The sequence below is a fragment of the Mauremys reevesii genome, linkage group 11, assembly GCF_016161935.1.
Source record: "Mauremys reevesii isolate NIE-2019 linkage group 11, ASM1616193v1, whole genome shotgun sequence".
NCBI classification, from domain to species: Eukaryota; Metazoa; Chordata; order Testudines; family Geoemydidae; genus Mauremys; species Mauremys reevesii.
The window spans coordinates 46,162,999-46,190,815 of record NC_052633.1 but is presented as its reverse complement, the minus strand read 5'-3'; the positions used below and the strand labels follow the sequence as shown (position 1 = coordinate 46,190,815).

The 27,817-nt window shown below is 40.8% G+C and overlaps 1 protein-coding gene across 15 annotated transcripts in view; it reads left to right on the top strand.

Annotated features, from left to right (window-relative positions):
* The window catches only part of MARCHF7 (membrane associated ring-CH-type finger 7), a 37,079-nt gene that overhangs the window by 1,032 nt on the left and 8,230 nt on the right, over positions 1-27,817 (top strand). For 6 of the 15 annotated variants that reach the window (XM_039493604.1, XM_039493589.1, XM_039493592.1 and 3 more), the window contains exons 2-7: positions 7,954-8,122; positions 16,905-17,057; positions 19,669-19,840; positions 22,155-22,322; positions 25,090-26,200; positions 26,475-26,644. In XM_039493604.1, coding sequence (XP_039349538.1) covers positions 7,964-8,122; positions 16,905-17,057; positions 19,669-19,840; positions 22,155-22,322; positions 25,090-26,200; positions 26,475-26,644 — 1,933 coding nt within the window. In that variant the 5' untranslated portion in view covers positions 7,954-7,963. Of the gene's footprint in view, positions 1-4,154; positions 4,195-5,217; positions 5,292-7,953; positions 8,123-16,904; positions 17,058-19,668; positions 19,841-22,154; positions 22,323-25,089; positions 26,201-26,474; positions 26,645-27,817 lie in introns of those variants that run through there. The other 9 variants (XM_039493594.1, XM_039493597.1, XM_039493596.1 and 6 more) reach the window with 6 other exon arrangements.

Sequence of the window (27,817 nt, the reverse complement as noted above, 5' to 3'; positions counted from 1 at the left end):
CGGCGCGGGGGGACCCTGACGGAGATTGAGGCCCACAATATCCATCTTGTCTCTGGGCTGTAGCGGCAGCAGCCTCCCCGCCGCCACAGTCTAAGGAGCAGGCCCGGCCTGGCCGCAGAGCAGCCGGGTCTCTACCTGGCCTGGCGAGACTCCGTCCCCCGCTGTTTCTCCCCCTCCCCCGGCCAGGCTTGGGGTGCGGCACGAGCCACCAGCCCCCGCCGCCCCCTGCTGTGGCTCTTCAACCTCCTCTGTCCCCAGCTCACCCCCAGGATCAGCCCTACCCGTGCCACCCTCAGAACCAGCCTCAGCCTGTGCCCCCAACCCCAGACCACCCCTGCTCGGGCCTGCTGAGCAGCGCAGACTCGCTCCCGGCCTGACCCCTCCCCTTTCCCTCCACTGGGCCTAGGGAGTTGCCCTGTTCCCTCTCCTGACAGGGCTGGGGGAGTAGCCCCACCTTCCTGAGTGAGTCTGGGGAAGGAACTTGACCCTGATGGAATGAGTAGTCTGGGTGGGCTCAGAGTTAATCAATCGTATATCTATGCAGAAATCCCAATTATCCCTTCTTCTACCCATTACCACCACTAAGATAGAAGACTTGGGGAGGTGGGAATCGCTATTGAAGGGGAATTGATCATTGCCTTGTTGTAGGTCCCACCATGCCAGAACTAATCACCGAAGGGAACTTTAGGAAGGGGGGGGGGGGGGAAGATAACTCAGTGGTTTGAGCATTGGCCTACTAAATCCAGGGTTGTGAGCTCAATCCTTGAGGGGGCTTTTTAGGGATCTGGGGCAAAAATCTGTCTGGGGATTGGTCCTGCTTTGAGCAGGGGGTTGGACTAGATGACCTCCTGAGGTCCCTTCCAATCCTGATATTCTATGTGCCTGAGGAAAGGGAACAAATGGTCCATAAGAGACACTTCTTCCTCCCTTCTCTCCCACTCCCCAAACTCCTGAGGCAGAGGCCTTCCTAACAGGCAGAGAGGCAGGAATGTTGGCTCTATGCACCCCCTCCACATGAAGTATTCTGGGATGGCAGAAGGGGCATAAGCACACTTCTATTGTTTGGTGCTGCATTGGCCCACTGAGGCCCTTTCAGAACTAGTGTAAGTTAAGATGACCACTCAAGCCTTCCCTATCTGCAGAATGGTTGAATTGGCCTCTGTCAGCTGTAAGACAGGTAAATGCATTGTCTTCACCCCCTCAGCCTGATTCTGATTAAAAACAGCACCTGATCTTAGCACCCTGGGGTGAACCAGCATCAACTCTGATCCTTTTCAGTACTTCAAAGTCCAAGTGTTCAAAAGCTATTATTAGTAAGGTCCTCCTAAAATCCCAATAGCTTTAGAAATTTCTTTGCCTTCTGTTTTTTTAAATCTTTAGGGTATGCTTGGATCAGGATTTTTTTTCTAGCTGTCATGGTTCCAGAAAAGTTACTTGAATGTTCTGTTACTTAAAATCTGAGGTGGTCCCCCTTATCACATTGCCTCCAAGCTAAAATTACAGGACCCATAAGCATTGCTTCTTTTCTTGGCCCCCAACCCCCACTTCTCCCTGTGGTGGATCAGAAAGATTGTTCTTGGAATGCCAAGCTGAAGTGTTCATTTTCTCCTTCCCTTCCCAGAGCTGATGACTCTGGAGAGGCTCCAAGTCAGTGCCAGCCCCTATCATCTCTTCTCTGTGATGAACTGGTAGACTCTTAAACCTGGTTCTCCTTTTTTACTGTACCTAGTGGCACTGATGGATTGTGAGAAGGGTAAGACAGTGGCTTCTTGGCTTGCCAGTACTATAGTTGAAGGAGAAACAAGGCTATCTTTTACCCCTTTGGTACACCTAAGGGTACGTCTACACTACGGGATTATTCCGAATTTACATAAACCGGTTTTGCAAAACAGATTGTATAAAATCGAGTGCGCATGGCCACACTAAACACATTAAATCGGTGGTGTGCGTCCATGGTCCGAGGCTAGCGTCGATTTCTGGAGTGTTGCACTGTGGGTAGCTATCCTGTAGCTATCCCATAGTTCCTGCAGCCTCCCCCGCCCCTTGGCATTTCTGGGTTGAGATCCCAGTGCCTGATGGGGCAAAAATCATTGTCGCGGGTGGTTCTGGGTAAACGTCGTCAGTCACTCCTTCCTCTGTGAAAGCAACGGCAGACAAGCATTTCGCGCCTTTTTTCCCTGGATTGCCCTGGCAGATGCCATAGCATGGCAATCATGGAGCCTGTTTTGCCTTTTGTGACTGTCACCGTATGTGTACTAGATGCCGCTCACAGAGGCGATTCAGCAGCGCTACACAGCAGCATGCTTTTGCATGACAGCAGAGATGGTTATCAGCCATACTGTACCATCTACCAATCCATAAATTGGTAAAAAGATGAGCATGGTTACCAGTCGTTTTGCACCATTTGCTGCTGTCATAAGTGCCCCTGGCTGCTCTTAGCCAGGGGCGCAAAAGCTAAAATTGGGAATGACTCCCAGAGTCAGTCCCTCCTTTTTGGTATCTAAAAATAGAATCAGTCCTGGCTATAATATGGGCAAGTGTACTAGAGAACCACTGTATCAGAGAGCGCAGCTGCTCTGTGTCAGATCCTGCAGAGATTATGAGCTGTATGCTATTCACAGGGGGTGCTCCTGCAACAACCCCACCTGTTGATTCGGTTCTTCCCCCAGCCTTCCTGGGCTACTGTAGCATTGTCCCCCCACTTGTGTGATGAAGTAAAAAAGAATGCAGGAATAAGACACACTGACTTGTTAGGGAGAAATGAGTGGAAGGCAGCCTCCAGATGCTATGATAGTCCAGACAGGACAGTAAGGAGTGTGGAGCAGAGGAGCCCAGCATCCCTCTGCTAGTCCAGGGGCAATTGAATCTTTTTTTTTTTTTTTTACACATGAAGGGTGGGGGCTGACAGAGCTCAGCCCCCTGTTGCTATGATGACGATGGTTATCAGCCATACTGTACCATCTACCAGGAAAAAATTAGGGCCAGGCACCCTTGATAGACCTCACCGATGCTAGTCAGCATGGTTACCAGTCCTTTTGCACTGCCCCATGTGCCAATACGCTGATGACGAGGACGGATACCAGTCGTATTGCACCATCAGCCACCCATGGCGGGGGGGGGGGGGAGCAAGGATGTTGGTGTTGAGTGCTGCAGCATCGGGTCTATCTGCAGCATTCAGTAAAGATAGGGTGACATGTAAAAGAGTCAAGAGAGGATTGTTTTCCCTTTCACTTCTGGGGGTGGGTGGGGGGGTGCGTAAATTGCCGAGCTATGCCCTGACCCACCGTAGACACTGTGTTTGACCCTAGAAGCATTTGGAGCTCAGCCAAGAATGCAAATACTTTTCGGAGACTGCAGGAACTGTGGGATAGCTTGAGTCCTCCAGTCCATGAGCGTCCATTTGATTCTTGGGCTTTCTGTTACGTTTGTCACGGAGCAGTGCGCTTAGCCCCTGCTATGGCGTCTGTCTGGAGATTTTTTTTTAAAAATGATTTTGAATTTCGTCTTCTGTAACGGAGCGCTGATAGAACAGATTTGCCTGCCCTTACAGCGATCACGTCCGCATCGTCCATGCGGGAGCTCTTTCTTTATTTTGATTTTTAACTGCATCACCACAGTGCTGATCGGAGCTCCACGCTGGGCAAACAGGAAATATTCAAAAGTTTGCAGGGCTTTTCCTGTCTACCTGGCCACTGCATACGAGTTCAGATTGCTGTCCAGAGCGGTCAGTGGTGCACTGTGGGATACCGCCCGGAGGCCAATACCGTCGATCTGCGGCCACACTAACCCTAATCCGATATGGTAATTCCGATATTAGCGCTACTCCTCTCGTTAGGGAGGAGTACAGAAACCGGTTTAAAGAGCCCTTTATACCGATATAAAGGGCCTCTTAGTGTGGACGGGTGTGGCATTAAATCGGTTTTACGCTCCTAAAACCAGTTTAAACGCCTAGTGTAGACCAGGCTTAAGTGTTTAGGAGGCAATGAGATTTAGAGAAGCTTCAGCCCCTCTCAAACTTACCACTGTCATAAGAAAGTGGTAAGAGATCTTAAGGGTTACTTCTAATACTGAAGGTACTTTATTATATTAAGGAAAACAGTTATCCATGAAAATCTTCTTTTCATGTCCATTCAGTTAGGGATGTACCCCATATTTTTCAGAACTGGACATCATAAGGGCACACCATGCTGCCAGGTCAGTAGTAGATTCTTGCCCTATTTATCTAGTTTCTCATTTCTTTTAATATGCAGTGATTGTTTTTTGGATTGTGCTGAGTACATCATATGTCCCTCTCAGTAAAATCTGCAGCAGCTCTAATGCAGAGCTGGCTGAACACGGTCACTACTTCCGTGCATCTTATGAGGCTCATCCCAATGGCTGTGGTTTGGCCTGGGAGTTTACTTGTAGTGACAAAAGTATCAAATGCTCCATGCCTTTTTGACTGGGGTGGATTTTGAACTGATCTGGGCAACAGTCAGTCTTCCTGGGGATTAAGTGCTAAGCACTTCCTCAGAGACCAGTCTATGGGCTTCTAAAACAAAGTTCTGGAGAGCTAAAACTTAAATCGGGGTAGGCGAGCTGAATTTCAGCAGCACTCACACTGCCCGGGTCCTGGCCACCGGTCCGGGGAGCTCTGCATTTTAACTTAATTTTAAATGAAGCTTCTTAAACATTTTAAAAAGCTTGTTTACTTTACATACAACAATAGTTTAGTTCTATATTATAAACATATAGAAAGACACCTTCTAAAAACATTAATGTATTACTGGCACGCAACACCTTAAATTAGAGTGAATAAATGAAAATTCGGCACACCGCTTCTGAAAGGTTGCCAACCCCTGACTTAAATTTTGTTGCCTAGCCAGTTGCTAGCGTTTAACATACACTCTACCAAGTTATTAATTGGCTGAACACTTTATAAAAAAAACTTGTAAAATTTTAGTTAACTGTTTTCAGTACCACAAATCTACTTTAAATGTTTTCAGTGTAACTGTCTAATCCTTAAGTGTCTAAATGGATTTTAGAACTTGCAAAAGTGTGCTACTTTGAATCCTACTGAATCAGTGTTCACTCATTTCTGCCACAGTTGAGATCAGAGTTGGGTACGTCCCAGTGCCCCTCTCAGAGTAAAAATCCAAAATGGTTTCAGTTGAGGTTTCCTTTTCAGTGTAATTTGTCAAGTGAACAGACAGTGCTGTGTACTTGTGTAATTTGCAGGTATTGCTGTAGCTAGTAAAATGCTGTAGTGAGGGTGTCAGGGAAGAGGAATGTTGTCAGTCAAGGAAGCCTATGTAAGTTAAGTATGGTCAAACCCAGTAATTATACACACAGCTGTCAAATGAATATATTTTAGCACTGGTAAGACAACCAGTATATTTTCTCTACACTGTTTGTGGAACACAATTATGTAACATTGTAATGCAATGGTAATTTGAATATCTAAAGTTACATTTATCACTTACATTAAGTCCCCTTGGACACAGTTTTGCAGTGGGTTCCTCCCCCCCCACATGTAAAATTGTGCTCAGATTCCTGGTACTAACGCTACTAATTTTTGTTGGGTTTAAAACAATCCTTAAGTCATGTCTTTACCTTTAAGGTAGTTAAATTGTACTGGTTAATATGAGAATACTCAAGGGCTCATCTGCACATGAGGCATTTGGGAAAAGCTATACAGAAAAAATTAAGAATAACTCAGTGTCTGAAATAAAAGCATGTCTACACAATGTCTACACTACAGGATGTGATTTCTAAAGTGCATCAATATGTCACACACTTAACTGGTGCACATAAACCCTGCTGGTATGTACTAACAGTTCCCCAGTGTGCTTTAACATGGTACTATTTGAAACAGTACTTATTCTGGAATAAGTCCATGTGAAGACAGTCTAGAATAGCTATTCTGTTTTAAATCAACACTCTTATTCCTGCATTTATGTGTAGACAAGACCTAAAGTGCTAGAACTGGAAAATGAAATGATTCCATGTAGGAATTTAATTTTTTCTAAGTGTCTTAAGTTAACATTCAAAATATTTAGCACAATCTAGGGAGCCACTGAGTCTGACAGATTTTTGTGAAACTTTTATTGTGACAAATACAGTATAGTTTGCAGGATTTCCATGTAACTTCTTCCCTTGGTGGATGTAAAATGTTATCAAATCAGAATAAGTTTCAAGTCATGCATGCCAGGAAAAGCTTTAAAACATGAACTGAAGCCATGTCTATCCTCTGGGTACTATAGCAGCATAGTTATGCCAGGATAATCCTGTAGTGTAGATACAGCCTATGGCAGTAGAAGAGCTTTTTCCATTGCTGTAGGAACACTATGGCTTCATCTACATTAGCACTTTTGTTGGTCTGGGGTGTGAAAACCCCCACCCCTGACCGACAAAAAAGTTTGACAAAAGCTTGGTTGTGGACAGCGTTATGTTGGCAGGACACACTCTTCTGCTGACATATACCGCTGCTTGTTAGGGGTGGCTTAATTATTCTGGCAGGAGAGCTCTCACCCGCTGGCATAGAGCAGCTACACAGGAGACCTTACAGCAGCACAGCTGCACTGCTGTAAAGTCTGTAGTTTAGACAAAACATACCTTCCCGAGTGACGGTAGCTAGCTCAATGGAAGCATTCTTCCATCAACCTAACTGCATTTCCGCTAGGGGTTTTATCGGCATAGCTGCATTTCTTAGGGGTGTAGCTTTTTCATACCCCTGAATGCTGTAGCTATGTTGATGTAAATTTTAAGCATAGACCAGGCCTGAGTGCCCAATGTCTGTCTGAAGCTGCAAAGGGCATGAACAATAGCTAAGAGGTGTGAACTGCCCAGTCATCTGAATTCAGAAGCATGCTGCTACCTAAGGAGGGTGGTATTATGGCAGGATCATTATTTGGGAGAGGGGTGATAGTGGGTCGTCTTGTGGATTAGTACCCTAGGCACAGATTTCCTTAATTTAACCCTGATGTGAGTGCAGGTGGTAGTACAGAATGAGGCCCTTCTATCTTCCCCTTTCTCTGCACACCTAAGTAGCGTGTTTGTGTCCTTGTTCCTTGCACACATTCCTGGGATAAAGAAACTGACAAAGCTCATGCCACTTTCATGCTGCTGCTTAGAAAGCACTACAAGGATACCATCCAGAATAGAGGTAGGAAGAGAACTGAAGGAGACTTGCAAAAGGAAGAGAGCAGCAGCAGTGCAGTAGCAATGTAATTACTTTGAGAGTTTCTCAACCCACTTTTTGGACCTGCAGGGAGTGGGATGGAACACTGATAGTACCTTTAGTCCCTTGGCTAGACTCTCTTCAGTCAGGTGTCTGGCCAACTGAAGTAGAAGTGCTGATGCTGTAGGAGTAATGCATGGCTCTGACACAGGAAAGTATAGAGGAAGGAAGTTTAAAAAAACCTATTTGCCTTCCTGCCAAAGGAAAGTCTGCGGCTAGATGGACCGGGGGGGGGGGGGGGGGGAAGACCTCTAAGTGGTGGGGGAAATGTTAAACCGGGGTAGATCTGGTGGAAAAATGTGAAAAACCAAAAGGTAATTTAGCCAAGACCTAGCAGAGAAAAACAATTTTTTTGCGTGAGGGAGATTTGTCTGTATTAGTAATCTGCCTCAGTATGCCATAGGTAACTAATGCTTTACACTTGGCATCTCTTATCAAAGGATCACCAAATAACTTATAAACAGGTGGTAGTGAAGTATTATCCTTATTTTACAATAGGAAAGCCAAGGTAAAACATGATGCAGTTTGCCATTAACTTGCTATATGACCATAAGGTAATTCTAGAATTAAAAGATAGGTCTCCTTGTTCCCAGGCCTGTGCTTTAAAAATTGCTATATAAAGCATGCATGCAGTAAGTATTGATGACAAACTTAACATACCTATCTGTTGTTGCATTCTATACTACCAACAACAACAAAGGTGGGGAAGGGAAAATAACTTTTGTCTCATGTAGAACACTGAGAATGGAGTCTAAACCTTCAAGGATTCCTCGAAGGATATCAGTTCAACCCTCCAGTTCCTCCTCTTTAAGTGCCAGAACACTGTCTGGAAGCAGAGGAAGCAGTTTAACTGATGCATATCATACAAGAGAATCTTCACTGAGACTGGATTCTGGATGTCAGGTAAGACCCTTTATATTTGCTTTTAGAAGTAACACCTATATCTACCAATTTTGTGCAGGATTCTTAAGATTAATTTCAAGGGCACTATAAGGAGGAATTTCAACATGTTTTTTCATACAAAAAAGATAAATACAAATATTTGGCCTTGTAGTGGTAGTGCTTTGCACTGCCATGAAATGGCCTAGAGTCACTTTGTTTTACCATCTTTCCCCACCACTGTTGGTATGTAGCATTTTAAATCAGTGCCTGAATAAGGAACACAATTAAATGAGTCCTATGCATATCCTTTGTCTATCGGGATGGTGATTATAGGATCTTGGAGGGAAATCTGTTTAAGTAAAATTGGGATCTTCTGGCCTTACAGGGAAGTGTGGACCGTAAGTTTTAGTATTGCCAGAGCACAGCATTTCTTATAGATAAGTGTAAAATGTCTCAACTCTAAAAATGACAGCACAATTAATAGGCTATACCTGATCTGTTGTATTTAACTGTTTGTTCTATCTGAAGGTTATATGGCATGAATGAGGATATAAAGGAGTGAGAAGGCTTTCAGGCTTCAAGTCATTCTGCCAGCATGCTAGCAGAACTAGAGATGAAAGCATAAGGGGTGCTAACTAGAACATTCTCTGTGAAGGCTGAGTTATGTCTAGAATGGGGTGCTTCAACATGGTATACTAACAGCTGATTCATTAGCCCTTTGTCATGTTTCTCATGTTAGTTTACACAAGTGTGTAAACAGAATACTGTACATAAGTTATTTCTATCTAAATACATATGAAACAAGCTGAATTTAAAGGCACCTGTATTGATTTATATTTTAAGTTGTATTAAAATATGTAGAATCTGTTTGGCCCACACAATTGTGCTTAGGTTTGTGTCCCTCCTGTGTAATAAGGTATAGCACCACTGTCTTGAACAAGACTGTTCAGTAAACTAGAGAACACTTTAAGGATTAACCTGTATATAAGTAGATTTTGGGGGAAGTCTTAGATGCAAGATATTGGCCAGTGAGTTCTTTCATGTTACACTTCAGTTAATGATTTGACACTTGGATTTTAATAAAACTCCTCCTATGCTATTCAGAAAAGAGATTTTTCTAAATTCCTCTTAGAAAAGAAATCTTGCAAGTGTAAATGTGTACCAAGATGTGTGTTAATGCTTAGTACTCATAACTCATTCACACAAAGTGCTTTACAAAGGTGGGGAAACACTTTTTTTTTTAGATGTGGAAACTGACTTTCTTGGTGTGTAACATCAGGTATGGCAGAACAGAGAATAGATCCCAAGTCTAATTCCCAACCGGATGACCTGTATATTGGACCACACTGCCTTGGCTCACCTAGTAATCATGGACCAACTTTCTGTGGAAGTGCACTTTTGGGACTATGACTTGGCTTACATAGGAGTAGTCTTTTTTCCTTATTATCAGGGAATTTTTTACAACACTTGCTTGGCTTCACTTCTGTTTATTCCTCATTGTCTTGTCTAATAGTTGTTTCAGTGATTAACTCAAATGAGGAACACATCAGTGCTATCCTTCTAGAAAAGGAAATGTGGAGGTATACAGCTGATGTAACCTTCCTTCAGTTGGTAAAGAAAATGCTAGCTGTGACTGACTGTGAAAGTGTGTGTCCTATCTGCTCATCTGATAAATAATGAGGCATACATCCCTGTTATCTAAAACCAGATGGCTAAATGGTGTGAAACTTTTCACAGGATTGCTTTTTTGATGCCCTCTTAATTTTTTGTGTAGTTCTTCATACATTTTTAAATAAGAATGTTCTGAATTGGGGCTCTGAATGCTTTTCCTTAAACTCAAACATTACCAAACTTTATGTAGAGAGGCAGGTGGATCTGATGCGAAGGATAGGGTTTTTTTTAGAAACTTTATTTAGGGTCATTTGATTTAGCCATTCATGTTATAACAGAATTTGTGCTGTATACACAAGGTTGGTTGATGGGGTTGCTGAAAGAGCCTGATGCACATAAAACTTGAACTAGCAGCTACACTTCGATTTCTGCCCCCCCCAGCACAGAAGGGAAAAAGGTTGATGTGCTGATAGTGTGCCATGATGAACACTTAGCACTCCCACTGCTTCTAGATAAGCAGGTCCACTTCCCCTCCCAAATTAAGCACTAAAAACCTGGGAAATTAATATACAAAATCTGTGAAATACATAGCGTTACTGCACACACAGAATATTTGACACAAACCCACAAAAGCAAGGAAGTTAAAAGTTAAGCCACTTAACAGTACATACCCTCTATTCCACTCATAAGCACACACCTAACCATTACCAAAAGTACCATATGATACACTAGCTCTGCTTCCCTGCCTAGGGATGCCAGCCTATCATCCCCTCCCTCTACCCACAACCCTTTACCAAACTCCTCTCTCCAAACACAGCCAACTACACCATCAAACATCCACAACTGCTGTTGATGGGGAGAAATAATTGGGTGAAAGGGCTTGTGCAGAAAGTTTAAAGGTAAGCAGAATTAGGGTTTTGGTAGGTGGTCAGTGGCATATATTAGTTGTGGTGATGGTAAGATGTGCACCTTTGGGTGAAACAGTAGTTCTGTTGAATGGCTTAACTCTTTTTTGTGTTCAGTAGTCAGGGTTGCAATACGCACGCACCAAACAACTCAGTAGGTATTTTTAATTATACTGTAGCATTTGGAATCCCTAAGGCTTGGGTCTTTGTTGTGCTAGGCCATGTACAGGTGACTAAGAAACAGACCTCTTACCACAGGAGCAGCCCATAAAAAACATGTAGACTGAGGTTTTTATTTATTTTTCTACCTTCCTCTCCTCATCCACCTCACCCTGAAGTCTTCAAAGTACTCATTTCAGACAATTCTGACCTTTCCTTTGAGGGTCCACAGAAGTTACAGCCCTCCTCTACTCATCTCTATTAAACTGTCCCCAAAGCTTAGTTTGTAGTACAATGTGTGTCCTAGCACTGCTCTTAAGACATTTTGGTTTACATTGAAATGGAGGCAGTGTCTTACACAGTGGAAACTATAGAAGGAGACGAAAGTGTGGTTTGTTATGCTTCATCTTAACTTTTTGGTAATTTAGCAGCATTAAGACTCTATAAATAGAAGCACTCTGAAACTACTTTTAGTTAGTCTCTCTTGCTCTGAAAGACGACATATACAAGAAGGAGCTGGAAGGATTCAGGGCTGTACATTCTTTCCTAATTTGCAGTAATTTATTTGTGATGGATGCATTTTGCAGAAACTATATAGGAATACATCTAAGGTAGAGGGTTAGCACTGAAATTTTTTTACACAAATTTCTTAAGCAAATTGCTTGGAGGAAGCAATGCTTAATTTATTAAACAAATTAAATCCTGCAGGCCATGATTTGTGGTGTTAAAAGTAGCACAGTTGGTGGAGATTAAATCCCTTAACATGTTTACACCTAAGAAAGTTTAACAAGAGAACAGATGCTTATTCAAGGCTAGCTGGCTCAGTTTGTCCTGGTCACTTGGGATCTGAACCCCTAAGCAACAACACTTTGCTCCATGAGTAACTGGGTCACATAAGTCTGAGTCTGCTCCAACAGTCAAACTAAGAAAGCAGGCCTTTTAACATAGGCTCAAGCTCCAGAAGTCAGATGTTCAGTCCCTTCTGACTGTCCGTCCAGGAGCATTGTGTTACATAAGCCATTTCTTGGATTTAGTTTTCTGAGTACTAGATCATTCAAGTTACCATGTATAGCTCAGTAGGTATATAGCCATGTATCTTGCCTACATTCCTGTGTCTTGTATACAGGACTTTCCAGGCATATTGGATGCAAAGTATGGCTTATGCATAGCTAGAACATTTTCAACATGTTCACTCAGAGTAAGGCTAGAACTCCTGAGCTCTGCTGCTAGCTATACCACTGATTCATTACATAGCCATGGATCAGTCACTTGCCTCCCTTCCCCTTAAAATAGGGATGATGCATATGTCTCTACATGTAGAACCATTTTATCAGTATTCATATGGTGCTGTAAAAATGTTAAGTTTAATATGTTTTGACAGGTTATTTCTAAACAAATTAGACAATTTTAGCGATGACCTATTCAATTTTTGCCCTTTTCTTGGTTAAATTGGAATACCATTCTTGATCTCATCGTAACACTCTAAGGTCTAGAATCCAGGGGCAAAGTCTACATTGTATGAATTTTGCACTGAGTGTCAATGAAACTTACTGCAGACTTCATGTGTTGGTACTTGGATACCTCTACCCCGATATAATGTGACCTGATGTAACAGTAATTCAGCTATAACGCGGTAAAGTAGTGCTCTGGGGTGTGTGTGTGTGTCTGCGCACTCCGGTGGATCAAAGCAAGTTCGATATAACAGTTATAATGCAGTAAGATTTTTTTGGCTCCCGAGGACAGCATTATATCGAGGTAGAGGTGTATAGAGCCAAACTTTCTCATGTGACCTCAGCTGTCAAAGGAATTTTAGGAGCAGATTCCAGTGTTGCTACAAGTACAGATTTCAAGGGACCAGGTAAACTGAGTAAGATCATCCTATTTGGCTACATTTTATTACTACTAATTCAGGAACAGAACTGACAGGTCACTTCACGATTGAGTCTGAAACCTGACTCAAAATTATTACTAAGAGCTGCTGCAGCTGCATAATAATTACCTTCAAAATGGGGTGCAGTGGTTTTTCTTTTTTTAACAATTGGATACCAGGTAATGATCTTGGAATAGAATGGAAAAAAGTTATACCCACATACAAAATCTTCTTAAAACCAAAGAGCATTCATAATTGAAAAGCTTACCTCATAATAGGAAAATTAACTTTGAGGCAGAACAAATCAGAAATGTATAAGTTGGTATAGTATAAATTTTAATGGAAGTAGCCAATAATTTAAGACCATCCATCTAGGTACTGTAGTTTTCCCAAGATTTCAAATAGATTTTACACGTGGAACTAAATAGGATGTTAACGGCCTATAGGCATGACATGGTTAACAGGCTAAAAGTCAGGCCAAACAAAGATGCACTTGTATCCTCCAGCTGTCTGAGGAAGAGTGGAAATAATTTGACAGTAGTAAATGATCTCTGTGTAGTCTAACTGTCACAGAGTCACCGGGCCAGTGCTCTGGAACTACTCCATACAAAGCCAATCAGTACTCTGGTGTAGCGTGCCTCCTCTCTGAACATATTATTACCACGGAAGAAGCTTCCTGGGTCTGACCTTGGAGCATTCATCATCCCTTTCCTCCCTGTGTGCTTCTTGCAATAAGTCCGCCCAGGCAGGGCTCCTGGGGAAGCCAGAGGGCCATGCACCACAACTCCTGCGGTCAGCCAGCATGTAGAACAGAAGAGTTTAGTTGACAGGAACACAGCGTAGAACAGAGCTTGCTGTCACAGGTGTCAGTGACTTTCAGCCAAGTCCATGGTGAGTCCTGGGCCAGACAGCCTGGACTCCCCCTCTTCTAGTCTCCACAAGCAGACTGCCAAGCTACCAGTGATCTGACCTCCAACATACCTTTTGCCCTGGAAGCAGGACAGAGGAGGAGCAGCAATGGGTATCACCTGGTCACACACCCCTCCTGGGTCTCGGGTTACAAAGGACACTGGCCATAGCATACACAGCTAGGCAGCCTCACCTGCCCTGAAGGCCTCTGCAAAAGTTGCACCCATTTCCCCCCTCCAAAATATTGGCACAGTACACAGGGAAACAGAGGTACACACAGTATTAGTATAGGACAGTAAGACACTCCTGCAACATAAGATGAATAAAACTCCACTTTGTCACAGTAAGTGTCAGAAGTCAGTTTACATGATTTACAGGTTTAAAAGTAAGAGCATTATAAACACAAGTTTGGTTTGTTATACAAACCTTTCATAAGTTTTTTGTGAAACTTGCTAGCAAAAAATCTTAAATCACTTTCCTTTCCTACAAATAAGTGGTGTGTGGTGTTTTTTTTTAATTAAAGTGGGAGTTTCTGGGAGCAGCTTTTTTTTTGACAAAGACACTGATTTTTGTGCTGCTTTTTAGGGCCTACTAAAAAGCTCACTTCCTTTGTTTAAGGAAAGGAATTCTAACTCCCACCCCCACCTTTTAATGTAGTGTTCCTGCTTTAATTACTCACATTCAGTTTGTTTGGACTGCATAGTATTTGTGTGAAACTCTAGGGTAGGACTGTTTGTTCAGCACCATAAAATAAGTGGTGTATGTCATTTACACCAGCACTTCATAAACTTAAGTGGGAACATAAGAGAAACTGCAACTTCTGATTTTGGTAATGCAACAAATTTGATTTTTATAAAACACTAAAATTCCAGCATCTCTCCTACTATACTGAGGAAAAAACCCTTTAACAGGAGCTCTTAAAATTAGGAAAAAATAAACGTAGACTTAAAGAACCCTTAAACACACACTCCAATCTTGGAGAACGTTTTCTAAGATTTAGCCTTGAGATTGTGGTTAAACAGTTGCAAAAAAGAAAGCAGAATACCCCTTTACAAAACCATAAACACTAGAAGTCTCTACCTTTTGGGCAGAGACCAAGTGTGGACAATTTCAGACCCAAATGTAGTATTGCCACCCTCCAGTGCTGAAAATGTCATGAGCGGAATCTCAAAGTGGCTTTAAAGTTATGAGATTTAAAAAACAGAACTTTCCCATTAGATTCTGGTTTCTGAGCCATTCTGGTGCACTGGGGTCATATTTTCATTGTGTGAAGCATGGGGACTAGAAGTCTTTTTTAACATGAAAGCTGAAATTGTCAGGTTTTCATTAGCTGGAGAATAAAAAGAAAAATATTGCAAGACTTGGCAAGCGGCAAGTGACATGCCTCAGTAGAAGTTATGAACACATGTAACTGACTTTTTACAAAACAAAAGCACAGCTGTTTCTTAAAGTTGGATAACTTTTGAATTTCCCAGTTATGAGAATAGTTTAAGATTTTAAAAACTTAATTTCAAAATTAAGTTATTTTAGAAAGTGATTCCAGAAGCTCATCACAAAAGGAGTACTTAAAAGATTAAGCTTCCCATAGCCCTTTGAAATTATTTAAAGTGGAGCTTAAAGGAAAGCTAATAAACTTTGTAATGTTTTACATATGGGAATAAACATTATGGATATCTTTTAGAAGGAGTAACTTAATAAAAAGACATGATTTACTCCCTTGAGGAAAAAAGGCTGTCTTTTTATTTAAATAGATTGTCAGGTGTCATTAGAAATGGCATTTGATTTTACTTCTACTGAATTTATTGGAAGTTGCCTCTAAGTGATGCTGATATGCAACCTCAAGAATGTTAACATTGTTAAAACCTTCTCTGTACTAATTGATCAGAGTGCCTAGAAATACAAAGATAGTAATTTTTGTATATATTCAGCTTTTCTCCAGAGTGTGATGTTCCAATCCTATTACTGTTAACTTCCCTATTTGTCCAGAATATGGACTGCAGCCTTTGGATGTGTTGGGAGGCTGGAAAGACAAAAGTCAAATTAGTTGCAGCTACTGCCATACACTAAACTTTTCCAGCAATTTGAAGAACATTTTGTACAGAAGTTATTCAGCCAGCAGTGTTTTGCAAAGCTCCCATACAGAACTGTCTTCAATATGCATGCCAAAATAGCTGTTTATAATTTCAGTCCTGTTGCACAATGTCTGGTGAGTCAGCTACATAGATCCCAACTACTAAATTTTTTTTCTCATAAAGTAAACCCCCCCACCCCCCAATGGTGATTGCTATGTTTTGCTTCCAAATGTCCCTGTAGGCCTTCTTTGGTAGGGCTCCATATAATTATGTTAGGTAGCAAACCTATGAAGTGAAACTTCTCTAATGTACTCCCTGAGCAAGGGGATGGAGAGTCAGGATGCTATCCTTTACTCCTCTGTAGAATATATTTTTGAGGAAATATCAGAGAGAAGTAAGGGGAAGAGAGGCAGCAGAATAGGAGGGAAATGGTTGTGGCCTGTAAAGAAACAAGAACAAAGCGAATTTCATGTAGATGTTATGTGAAGTATTCTTACAGTAACAGCATTGGTTTACTTCGCTAATAAGCCACATTACCATTTTAGTTGACAAACTGCCCTCCCTTGTTTCATCTGTTTTGTTAGGATAGGATTTCTTTTAATCAGCGTGCTATTCTGTTAGCTCTTGAGGGTGGCAAAAAAATGTAATTCATCATCCTGTTCGGTGTTAAGGTGAACCGAACAAATGTAGTTTCGTCCTCTACTACTGCTTTGGTGTAGAAAGATGGTCTGTCTTTTGTTTTAAAAAAACAAAAGTGTTTCTGCAGAATAGGAATAGTGGTATCACACCACAGGAAACATGAACTTAAAAGTTCCTCTTTCCTACCCTCAAATGATAGGAGAGGGCGTGTAGAGACTTCAGCTTCCTTAAACTGACAGTTCTGCAGTTTGGGTTACAGCTGCATGTGTGACAACTATTCAGATCTTCCAGCAAAAGGATTGGGTCCTTGCTTCTCTCAGTACAAAAATCCATTAATTAACTTAATGTCAGGGAGGAATCTGAGGCAGCAGAAAAGAGAAACTAATTCTCTACCTCCTTTCCCCTCCCCCTTCCAAAAATTACTAACAAAACAAAGCCCACAAACCTTTGCTTAGCAATTCTTCATAGATCGATCATCTATAGCTTAAGTCCAACACACTTAAAGATGGAGTGCCTGCTTTAATTTTGAAGTTTCCTGACTCTTGGTGCCACCATCTTAATATGTACTCAGTCTTCACAGAGCATGACTAAAAAGGCCATTTTTATTTAAAGTTACATGTAATATGCATGTTCTCTAGGAATCCAATCTATTGCATAGTTCCAGTAGAGACTGGGGAATTGGAGAAGCTCATGAAACTCCTTGGAAGCTTACTAGTTCCTCTCCAACTCACTACTCGGGGACACTTGATCGTCCATGGTCTGGAAGATTTTTGGGAAGCAGAAGCAGATTGGTGAGATTTGATAATATATAAAATATATGGGAACAGAAGTTTTAACTTACAAATCTTCCAGGTCAAAAAACCCGCTAGTAGGAATCTGCTGCTATGATGCTTAAAATAAGTTTGGTAGACTTAATCAAGTTAAGAGTGAGGGGGGAGGACGGGAAATAAGAGGACTGGAGTTGTTAACAGACATTTATACAGCAATTATAAAGAATGACTTGAATTAGATTTGTTGTAGATTAGTTTACAAATAGTTAAGGCTAAGATTTTCATGGGCAACAAACAATCACAGAAGCTGTGACCTGTCTGACTTTTGCTGCTGCAGCTCTATGGTTTCTCCTGCCACTATGGTGGCTGGGAGCTGCAGGGTCCCACATCGCTGCATGTGAGGCTGTCATCTGTCACTGGAACCCTGAGGAGGCTGTCACCTGTTGCAGGAACCCACAGGGGGACCCTGAGGAGACTGTTGCCTTGTTGCTGGAACCCTGCTGGCTGCCAGCTTCAGTCCCAGAGACCTCTGAGACACTTTTTGCTTCAGCCTCTGGGGCTGTGGAAGTCATGGATTCTGTGACCTCTTTGACAAACTAGATACATATATTTAACTAGTTGTAAGTATTTATAAATTTTGAAGGGGACATGCTCTGCAAATCCTCCATTTTAAAATTATAAGAGTTGTATGCATAATGGGGGTTATGACTAGACTCTTAAATGTGTATTGTGGCCTAACACTATGGCACTCCCATGGCTCCATTCCTCCTTGGAGTGAGGCAATAGTTTTCAGAGTTAAGATGAATATGGGGAACTCTTGTTTTAGGCTGCTTGCTGATTCAGACAGCCACCTATTACACCCTGATCATGTTTTCCAGTTACTATGACCCTCATGGTTGCATACTTTTAAAATGGAAGCTGAAATTTAATCTGTGACTCCAGGAACTGGGGCCTGAAGTGTCTGCCTTCATCTGGGCCTGGTCCCCACACTGAATTGACGCTTGCTATTTATGACATTTTATGCACAATACTGAAGTCAAACATTTTTAAAAAGTTAGTAGTAAGACAGGACATTGGACAAGCCATAGAAAGGTCTGTGGCCTCTTAAAATAGGGAGATGTTTGGAAACTTTGCCAAGAGAGAACAAGTTTAAACAGGGTTTCTTACACCAATTTAAAAGGTGAAGGTAGTCAGAGTGGGTGAGAAAACAAATGTGGGGCTGCCAATCTTCAAGAGAAATAATGGTGAGAGACTGTGCATGTAGTCAAAGTGCAAACTGCCTGTGCTTATAAAAGGCCTGTCCCTGTAGTTAGTAGGCACTGCAGGCTTTTCAGACTGGTATTTTTTTCCTTAAAATTTATTTTTTTTCCCCCCTAAAGTGACTTTTGAGCTGCAGTGCAAAGGAATGTTGCACCACACAGTACTTTCTGAAATTGTTGCTTTTAGATTAGCTTCATTGAGCAATGTGTGTGATTCAGTCTGATTGCTAAACAGGGTTATGAATCCTGTTTTGTATTTGGTTTGGGAAGCTAGTTTCTAATTTTTTTTAAAATGACAGGGAGGAGAAATGTCTAGTACAACTCCCAGTCATAAAAAGTAAAAGCAGGTGCTTTGCATAGGCTTATTTTTTATATAAGGTTTTTCCTTAACTCTCTTCAAATACATTTGCATTGTGATTTATAGGGAGGATCTCCAGTAATTAGGACAGGAAGGTGAAGTATCAAGGCAAATTGTAACTGGCTGACACATAAAGTTGTTATGATGTTCTGGTTACACAAATCTTAGTAAAACTATACATGTATACCTCATTTTCTCAGTGCTAATTTTATAATTCTGCCTCTTAACTTGTATTAGTGACTAGCAGTCAATTGTGGTCTACTGCTGAATGTATAACTTGTGGTTCAGTGTTATGACTAAATTATAATCATTTTATCCATGCTCTCAGTCTTCAGAAGCAAGAGATTTAACTGCTAGCCCAAACCTATAACTTTAGGTTGCTAAAAACAGATATTTTTCCCAAATTAAAAACAATAAAATGAGTTAAAAGATGGAATTGAGCCATTAAAGCTATTAACTGTAAAGGCTATTATGATCTTTACTGTCTTTTTTTAAAAAATGTAGACAATATGAAGTCACTTTGCTGTGACACCTTCATGTATTCAAACATGGCTTAGTGACAGTGTTCTGCATATCGGAGGGAAATGCTTTTCAGTGTTACAAAACAGGTAGTGTAATGGGGAACAGAGTTCTTAAGAAAAATTGATTAAACCCTGGGGTTGGAAGGAGAGGTTGGCAGGGGGGAAAAGAAGGAGCTAATCAAGGCTACTGGCATAAGTCCTAAAATACAGCTAAAGGACTATTTTTACTAAATCCTTTTAACTGTTTAACCAAGTCATATGCTTACTCTGAGGTAAATTAGCAGCTTCTCTATAGCACTCAAAGTATCTGTGCACCTTTTCTACATTATTTTTATAAGCAAATTAGTCAATGCAAATTGTCTTGCTGACTTTACCACGCTGGTTCTAGCCATATATAGATACATATTTTAAAGCTGGCTTTTACAGGTAAAAAGCTTAAGTGAAACTACTTTCATAAGTTTTTTTTTTTTAATTTTTTTTTTTTAAACAAATAGTCTACATCCTCCTCCTCTCCTCTTTCATCTACTTGGTATGGTGAATCTGAGAGAACTCAGGGAGCATACTCAAGACTACATAACCAGCAGCGGGATAGTGATTCAAAGAGACCTAAGCTTTCCTATACATCTACCTCTTCTGTGAGAAGTAATGGCTTAAATACAGTTTCAGGTAAGAGATGCATTACTGGTGCTAAATAATATGTATAAAATGTAGTTCTGAACATCAAGCTGTAAATATCCACTGATAAATATTGAGGCTTTAAATACTTAGATTCAAAATTAACTTTAAACAGTTGAAACAAAGTGTTTTCACAATTTTGGTATCTTCAGTCTCTAGGAAAATATTAACTTAGTGTTTTGAAGAGACCACTGTATTAAAATCATTTTAGTAGAAAACATCCTATTTAAAGGTGAATGGAGTGACTAAGATAACCAAAATGTCAGAGTCCTAAGGAAGAGAGTCTGCAGCTGTTTACAGATGCAGTTTGGCACTAAAATTTAACAGGTACACAAGAGCAGTAGGGCATGTGGGAGCAAATTCTTCCCTGTATCCTAGCTCTACCTTTCACACAACCCTAAATACCCCAGCTGGCCAAAGTACTATGGGCAGAGGTGGAGCTAGAAGCAGAATCATCTTCTTTTAGCATGGGCTAAAGGTGGCTATCTTTACAACAGAGCTTTCAAGCCAGTATTAGACAACATTGAGCTGATATGATTTTAGATTCTTAAGAGTGCTTAATCTAACTACCGCTCGAGTTAAGGTTGTAAATATGTATCTAGAATATGTCTGTGGGGTGTGCATAGAATTTAATACTCAGTTTAAGTATAGCAGCTAAAACTAAAGTTGAAGGTAAATTTAAAAAAATTAAAGTTATGAAAATACCAAACAACCTTAAGTATGACCTTGTTACCCTATCCTCTCTACTCAATATTTGCATATCTTCAGAACAGATTATGAATTGCATGCCACACAGCATCCTATCAGACATTAATAAGCTTACCCTCTAATCCTAGTACACGTATGCCACTGACTCTTCTATTTACTCTGCTTTGAGAAGACCAAGAGTTCTCCTCTTATTCTTCATATAAACTAGATTTCACTTTAGCCTTTCTCATCTTCCCAATATACTTCTGTCAAGTCAGATATGGAGTCATTTTAAAACCATGTATATTCCCTGTTGCTGTCTTCAGTGCTTTGGTTCCCAGCAGCTATAGAAACATTAGCTTGTGCCTACATCCAAGGTTATACAACTTAACCGAAGATGGATGTGATTTAAGGTGGCTTCAGCCAAAAGTGAGACGCGATAGTGTGGATTTTAAGAAGGTCACAGAAACCAGGGATCCTGGCCAAACCACCAAGGTATCAGAGGTTTGATGTATCACGCTTACCTTACATAGGAGAGAATAATGGGGCAGAGTTAAACTGGCTTGGGGTACTTGGGTTGTTTTGCCATACTTCACAGTATTTTAGAATTGTGGGTCTGGGTAGGGTTGTTATAAGCTTATAACATTAAGAAAAATCCAGTGTTAAACACAATGAAAGTGTTCTGTTAAGACTTCCTTCTTGTATACACCACCTTATATCCAGCTAAACACTCTTCAAAAATCTGAGAACACTGGCAATTTAACAAATGATTGGATTCTACTACCTTCCGCTCCACCTCCACTTTGATAATACATTGTATATTCAGTACAACTCATGGCATCATTGACCATCTCTGCTTTTTGCGGTCAGGTGGGAACCACAAGAAACCATAAGTGATTACAGATTCTGATCTTACAAACCCCTTTGCATGTAGAAATGTCCATTGTAATCTGGAGTTTTGACCACAGGATTGAGACTAATACTACACTGACTTGCTTTCAGATGAATGGGCTGGTGACAAAAAACACAAAATGGAGAAGGCTAAGGCTCCCTTTTGTATAGTATTGATGCTTTGCAGCACATATGTTTGTAATGCAGCTTCAGAACAGTATTTGGTGTAAATAGTGAAAGAGCTACTCATAATAAAGCAACATTAAAGGTCTAAGGAATATTTGATCCTTGCTTTTTTGGATTTGGCTGGTCCTCAGATTGAAGTAATGTGTGTTATTAAACTGTATTTCATTCAAAAATAGTATAACCAATGTTTAAAAGAGCCACTGAAGAGCACATTTGTTCTTACCAAATCTGAAATACCTATCTCCTGCTTAGATGCTGAAGCTGTTACAAAAAAATAAAATTGAAAAACTTGCCATTTTAAAAACAAAAACAGAACTTTTTTGTACTGTGAGCAAGAGCAGTTCAATATTTTTTCAATTTACTCACAGGCTGAGAATGTGTTCTGGGAAAACAAGTTTTAAGAAGCCCCTTTAGTATCCATGCAATTATATTGTAATACACCAAAGCAAATCAGCTGTTTGAGTAAAACTGGTATTGATATTTGTGATACTTAAATTTTTAAACTATCTGTAAAATTTATACAGACTTCTCTTGTTTTTAGATTCCTCATGGAAGTATAATCAAGTTCCTAGATCTTCGTCAGTGGTACTCAGTTCTCTGGGAACTGAGCTAGTGAGAGAGAGGAGAGAGCTAGAAAGGAGAACAGATCCATCTGTTAGTAGTCTTGTGGATTATAGTCACAGGAGTGGTGACTTTACATCTTCAGCATGTATGTATTATGCAGCTGAAAGCTTGCAAATGCATAGGTTGTGTGTTTAACTTTAAAGGAATAACAATGTTTCATGTCACATGTAAAAATCTAACAAATCTATTTTAATTTATAGCCTGTTGGTCCTCTTATCCATATGTTTGACCAGTTGAGTTAAGAGTTGAACTTACTGTCTAATTGCTGAACAGTTCTATCTCGATCCTGGTTTGAAAATGCCTTGTATGCATTTAAGTGTAGATATAGTGGCAAACTATTTATTTACACAAAGCTGCAGGGATTTGTTGAACTGAGCTCTGTGTGAAACATTATATTGCCTTGATGTGAATTTTCAGCAAACCTCCCTGCTCCCTCAACTTCTCAGCCTTTTCCAATGAGAAGTTTGTTTAACTTCATAAGTGTTCCCCAGTGGATGGAGAATAAGTATAAACGAGGTTATTTGACTAATAGATAGCTCTACACAGTGTCCCTCTTTCCTAACTGGTCTCTTGCCTGAGAGTGGATCAGCTCAGATCTCTCACATGTAGCCCATTTACCTGCCCAGAGGCTTCTACCATGAATCTTTGCAAGAGTAGAATGTGTTGAGAACAGGCGCAGAACTAAAATTACAAGTGAATAGCTGTTGGCAAATGGAGTGCACACACAATCAGCTTGAGAGACTTGCCTATAAGCACAGAGTTTTATAAAAAACTTAACACAGACTAATATGACTTTGGGGTTCAAAGCAATCTTTGGACTTGAATATTAAGTAGAGAGTATTTTAACAGAACCACATAATCCTTATGCCAGGCTTTCTGGTTTGCCTTTCACACTTGCTTCCTATTTAAGCTGTTTTGGCCTTGTAGAGCTACCCTACCTATCCAAGGAAAGACTCCTCACATATCCTTCTTACCCAATTCACCAGTGCTTTAATGGCATCTTCATGCAAAACTCTGCAGAATCCCCATTCTCATGGGTAAGGGAAAAGGAAAGATATAGGCCCCGATTCTGCATTGTGATCTGGGTAGTCAGTCTGCTGTGCCTGCATGAGACTCTTTCAAGTCAGTGGGGCTTCCTGCATGTACAGATCACAATGTAAGATGGGTGCCTTAGTGCCCAAGGAAAGGAGTTCTGTTTCCCTGCCAGTGGTAGCCTAGCATAGAAAGCTTGCTATGGCCACAGTTGTGCAAGAAGAGCTATTCAGAAGGATTCTTGCACCTGTGCAGAACTACTTACTTCAAAGGGGTTCTGCCTGTGCAGTTCTCCTTCCAGTTTCAGAGACCGTGTATCAGGAGTTCAGAAATATCATGCAGTGGATCAAAATGCTATACTATACAGGGAAACATTTGACTCCAGTTAATAAATTCCATTTTTTAAAAAACAAGGAAGCAAAATAGTTTTTCCTTACCTGGTTGCTTCTCTGTTCCTCCTTTTTTAAAAAGATTGACTTTCTCCCAATCTTTTTTCCCCCTAAGGAAGGAGGCTATCTGTCTTCAGCTGTGGCTGCTGGTCTTTTGGGTCTCAGACATAATACAGGAGCCCTGGTTCAGCTGCTGTAATGTCAAAGGAGTTGCCCTGGGAGTTAAATCCTTGTTGTGGCTGCACTCTGAAGACAAGCTGCAGGATATGAAGAAATCATGCATCCAAAGAAGCAGCAGATGGATAAAAGGGGGAGGATTTAAGGAGAACATTTTAATTGGCTGGCTGGATCACATGATTCTGTTGAACCAATTGACATCTGGATAGCAAACTGAGCAACTGGAGCAATAATACTAAATGATTAGTCATATGACCCTGTCTGAGCCAATTGGATGGTTGAGCCATTGAACAGTGTAATAGATTTTGAAGAGTCAGAGTTGTTAATGAGTCAGTGTTAGTAATATACTTCCTAGTTAACAGTTACTCTTAGTATAACTAATTTTTTTAGTGAGGGATTATTGAAATTGTGGGTTGTTTTTTAACTGTATTGGAGATATTTGAGCATTTTGTTAAACAAGATGCTCTCTTTTCACTGCATCTGATTATCATTCATATTGAAGTTGTAGTACATTTTAAGATCTGACTGAAGCTGCTACTACTACTAAACTTAGTCAGTAGCGGCCACATAACCTTTGAGTAGTTTTTGAAACTACAGTTTTTGTTGTCTCTTGTTTTCAGGTGTAATTGGGATTAAGTATTCTACAAAGCGGTTATACTCCTTTTTAATACTGTAACTATATATCAGAATGCCTTTATTTTGAGAGGAGAAAATATGCTTCATCTAGAAATTCTGCATTCTAGACATATTTTAATGACTGTTATATTTGTCACTGAAATTATTAGACTGGGCCTTTTGACGTAAACATTCAGATCAAACTGGTTGGAGATTTAAGAACAGGTATTGAATAGAATACTGTTTAAATATGCAGTTTGCTATTAAATAAGTATTGTGCTTACATAATGTCGGTTGACATATTATTTTTAATATTCATTAACTTGATCTGTCCATACAAAGAATGCTGAATCATAAGGTGGTAGTTTGAATAAAATACCCCACAATCCTCATCTGTATGTGCATCCGTTATTGACTTAATAAACTGGTTTCAGTTTATTAAGTCAATCTGGAATCCACTTAATAATGTAATCCTGTTTACTGAGAACAGTACTCAATTTAGACTGTCCACAACCTATCTTGCCAACTTTTAAAGTCTTTAAAAGTGAGTACAACATAACCCTAGACTGACTGTAATTCAGTTGGATAACTTTTAAATGACACTGTACATTTTGTCTTTCTCCAATTCTTCCATTGTAGATCTTCAGGATAGACCTGCCTCTTCATATGCACAGGGAGCAAGACCAAAAGATAATTCATTGAGCACTTTGAGGCTGAATACATCCATGAACCGCCAGTTGCCTTCTGAACATGACTCATCTTTATTCTCTGGAGTCTCTAGCAGGAGCTCTTCAAGATCTAACTATTCTACAAGGGAAATGGAATCTTCCCAAAGGAATATACAGCCAGAGTTTACCCACATTGCCATTAGAGATGAAATTCCCTCCACAAGCAGCACTGAAAGGGTTGCGTCTCAAAGGTCACTCAGTGAGCCTCCAGCAGATACTGAAGGAAGGCGTACAACTAGACAATTACTATCTCGTTTAGCTTCTAGTATGTCATCTACATTTTTCTCACGGAGATCTAGCCAAGACTCATTAAATGCAAGATCATCAGATTCTGAAGATTCAGGTGTAGTCCCAAGAGTTCAAACTTCTACCCAATCTAGCAGTAATGCAACTGCACGTCCTGAAGTTCCAGGCATTCAGACACCTGAAGCTTCTCAGGGATTTAGCTTTCTTAGACGAAGATGGGGCTTATCAGGTGTTTCACAGAATCATAGTTCTGATTCAGATGCTGAAAGTTACAGACAAGAGCCTGAAAGTAGAAATACAGGATCCTGGTTATCGTCATCCCTAAGAAATAGATGTACACCTCTCTTCTCCAGAAGAAGGCGAGAAGGAAGAGATGAATCTGCAAGAACCTCTACCTCTGAAACACCTGCTAGATCACTACACCTCTTTAGGAGAAGAGAGTCTAGTGAAGAGACTCCTCTTGAAGCACAGAGCAGCTCCCCTGGGGCTGCTGCCAACAGACCACCAACACCAGCAGTATCTAGCAGTCCTACAACTACTGCTTCCACATCAGATGCATCTCACAGTAGAAGAAGTTCTGGAATATCAGGAATTCTTCCTGGCTCTTTATTCCGGTTTGCAGTGCCCCCAGCATTAGGGAGCAGCATTTCTGACAATGTTATGATAACAGTAGATATTATTCCCTCAGGTTGGAATCAGCCTGATGGAGAAGAAAGTGACAAGTCTAAAATATTACCTTCAAGAGATCCTGAAAGACTCCAGAAAATTAAAGAGAGGTAAATCAATATATTTCCAGTCAATAAAAATAGCTGAATGGGTTAATAGACTTAATGAGACTTTTCTTTTTAAATTTTTTTTTAAAGGGGCCTCTTATTTTGAGAGAGTTGCAGTTCAATTCTTTGGCACCTATGTCACTTATCTTCAAACTTGTTTTAAACTCCTTTTTCAGGTTTGAGAACTATTTGTCAAAGGGCTTAAAGTTTGGGAAAAAATGCCATGTACATGTAGCTTTCACCTCCTATTTGAAAAAATTGCTTTCTTCCTACTCAGCCTCCTGTTAGAGGACACTGAAGAGGAGGAAGGTGATTTATGTAGAATCTGCCAGATGTCATCTGCATCTTCTACCAACCTCTTAATAGAGCCATGCAAATGCACTGGAAGTCTGCGATATGTTCATCAGGAATGCATGAAAAAATGGCTGCAGTCCAAGATTAATTCTGGTAAGGTAGACCTTTTTAGAACAAGTTCTTTTCTTGATTAAATGAAAGATGTGTTGCTGGAATGACTGACTATTGCAGTAAAAAATCATACAATCTTGGGAAGTCATCTGATTTGTTAAATGTGCAAAACAGTTGGAGACAAACCAAGAGAAGCATGGAAATTCTGAAAGGTATACCTGGCAATCCTAATTTGTCTTTTATACATGTAATTTTCAAAGTATCCCAAAATGCTTGGGGATTTGATTCTGTTTCTGGTGTTGCTTGGATTTACTAGTAAGATGGTATAACTACTCTACAATGTGTTATTTTTTTTTTGTTAAAATACCTTACATTTTGATCCTTTCTTCAGTAGTATGGGGGGAAGAGGTAGATACACTAGAGGGTAGGGATACGGTCCAGAGTGACCTAGACAAAGTGGAGGATTGGGCAAAAATAAATCTGAGGTTCAACAAGGACAGGTACAGAGTCTTGCACTTTGGATGGAAGACTCCAATGCACTGCTACAGGCTGGGGACTGACTGGTTTAAGCAGCAGTTCTACGGAAAAGGACCTGGGGATTACAGTGGATGAGAAGCTAGATATGAGTCAACTGTGTGCCCTTGTTGCCAAGAAGGCTAATGGCATATTGGGCTGCATTAGTAGGAGTGTTGTCAACAGATAGAGAGATGATTATTCCCCTCTGCTCAGCACTGGTGAGGCCACATCTGGAGTAGTGTGTCCAGTTTTGGGCCCCACATTACAGAAAGGATGTGGACAAATTGGAGAGACTCCAGCAGAGGGGCAACAAAAACAATTAGAGGGGTGGGGCACATGACTTATGACGAGGCTGAGGGAACTGGGTTATTTAGTCTGCAGAAGAGTGAGGGGGGGGATTTGGTAGCAGCCTTCAACTACCTGAAGGGGGGGTTCCATAGAGGTTGGGGCTAGGCTGTTCTCAGTGGTGGCAGATGACAGAACAAGGAGCAATGGTCTCAGGTTGCAGTGTGGGGAGGTCTAGGTTGGATATTAGGAAACACTATTTCACTAGAAGGGTGGTGAAGCATGGAATAGGTTACCTAGGGAGGTGGTGGAATCTCCATCCTTAGAGGTTTTAAAGCCTGGCTTTACAAAACCCTGGCTGGGGTGATTTAGTTGGGGTTGGTTCTGCTTTGAGCAGGGGGGTTGAACTAGATG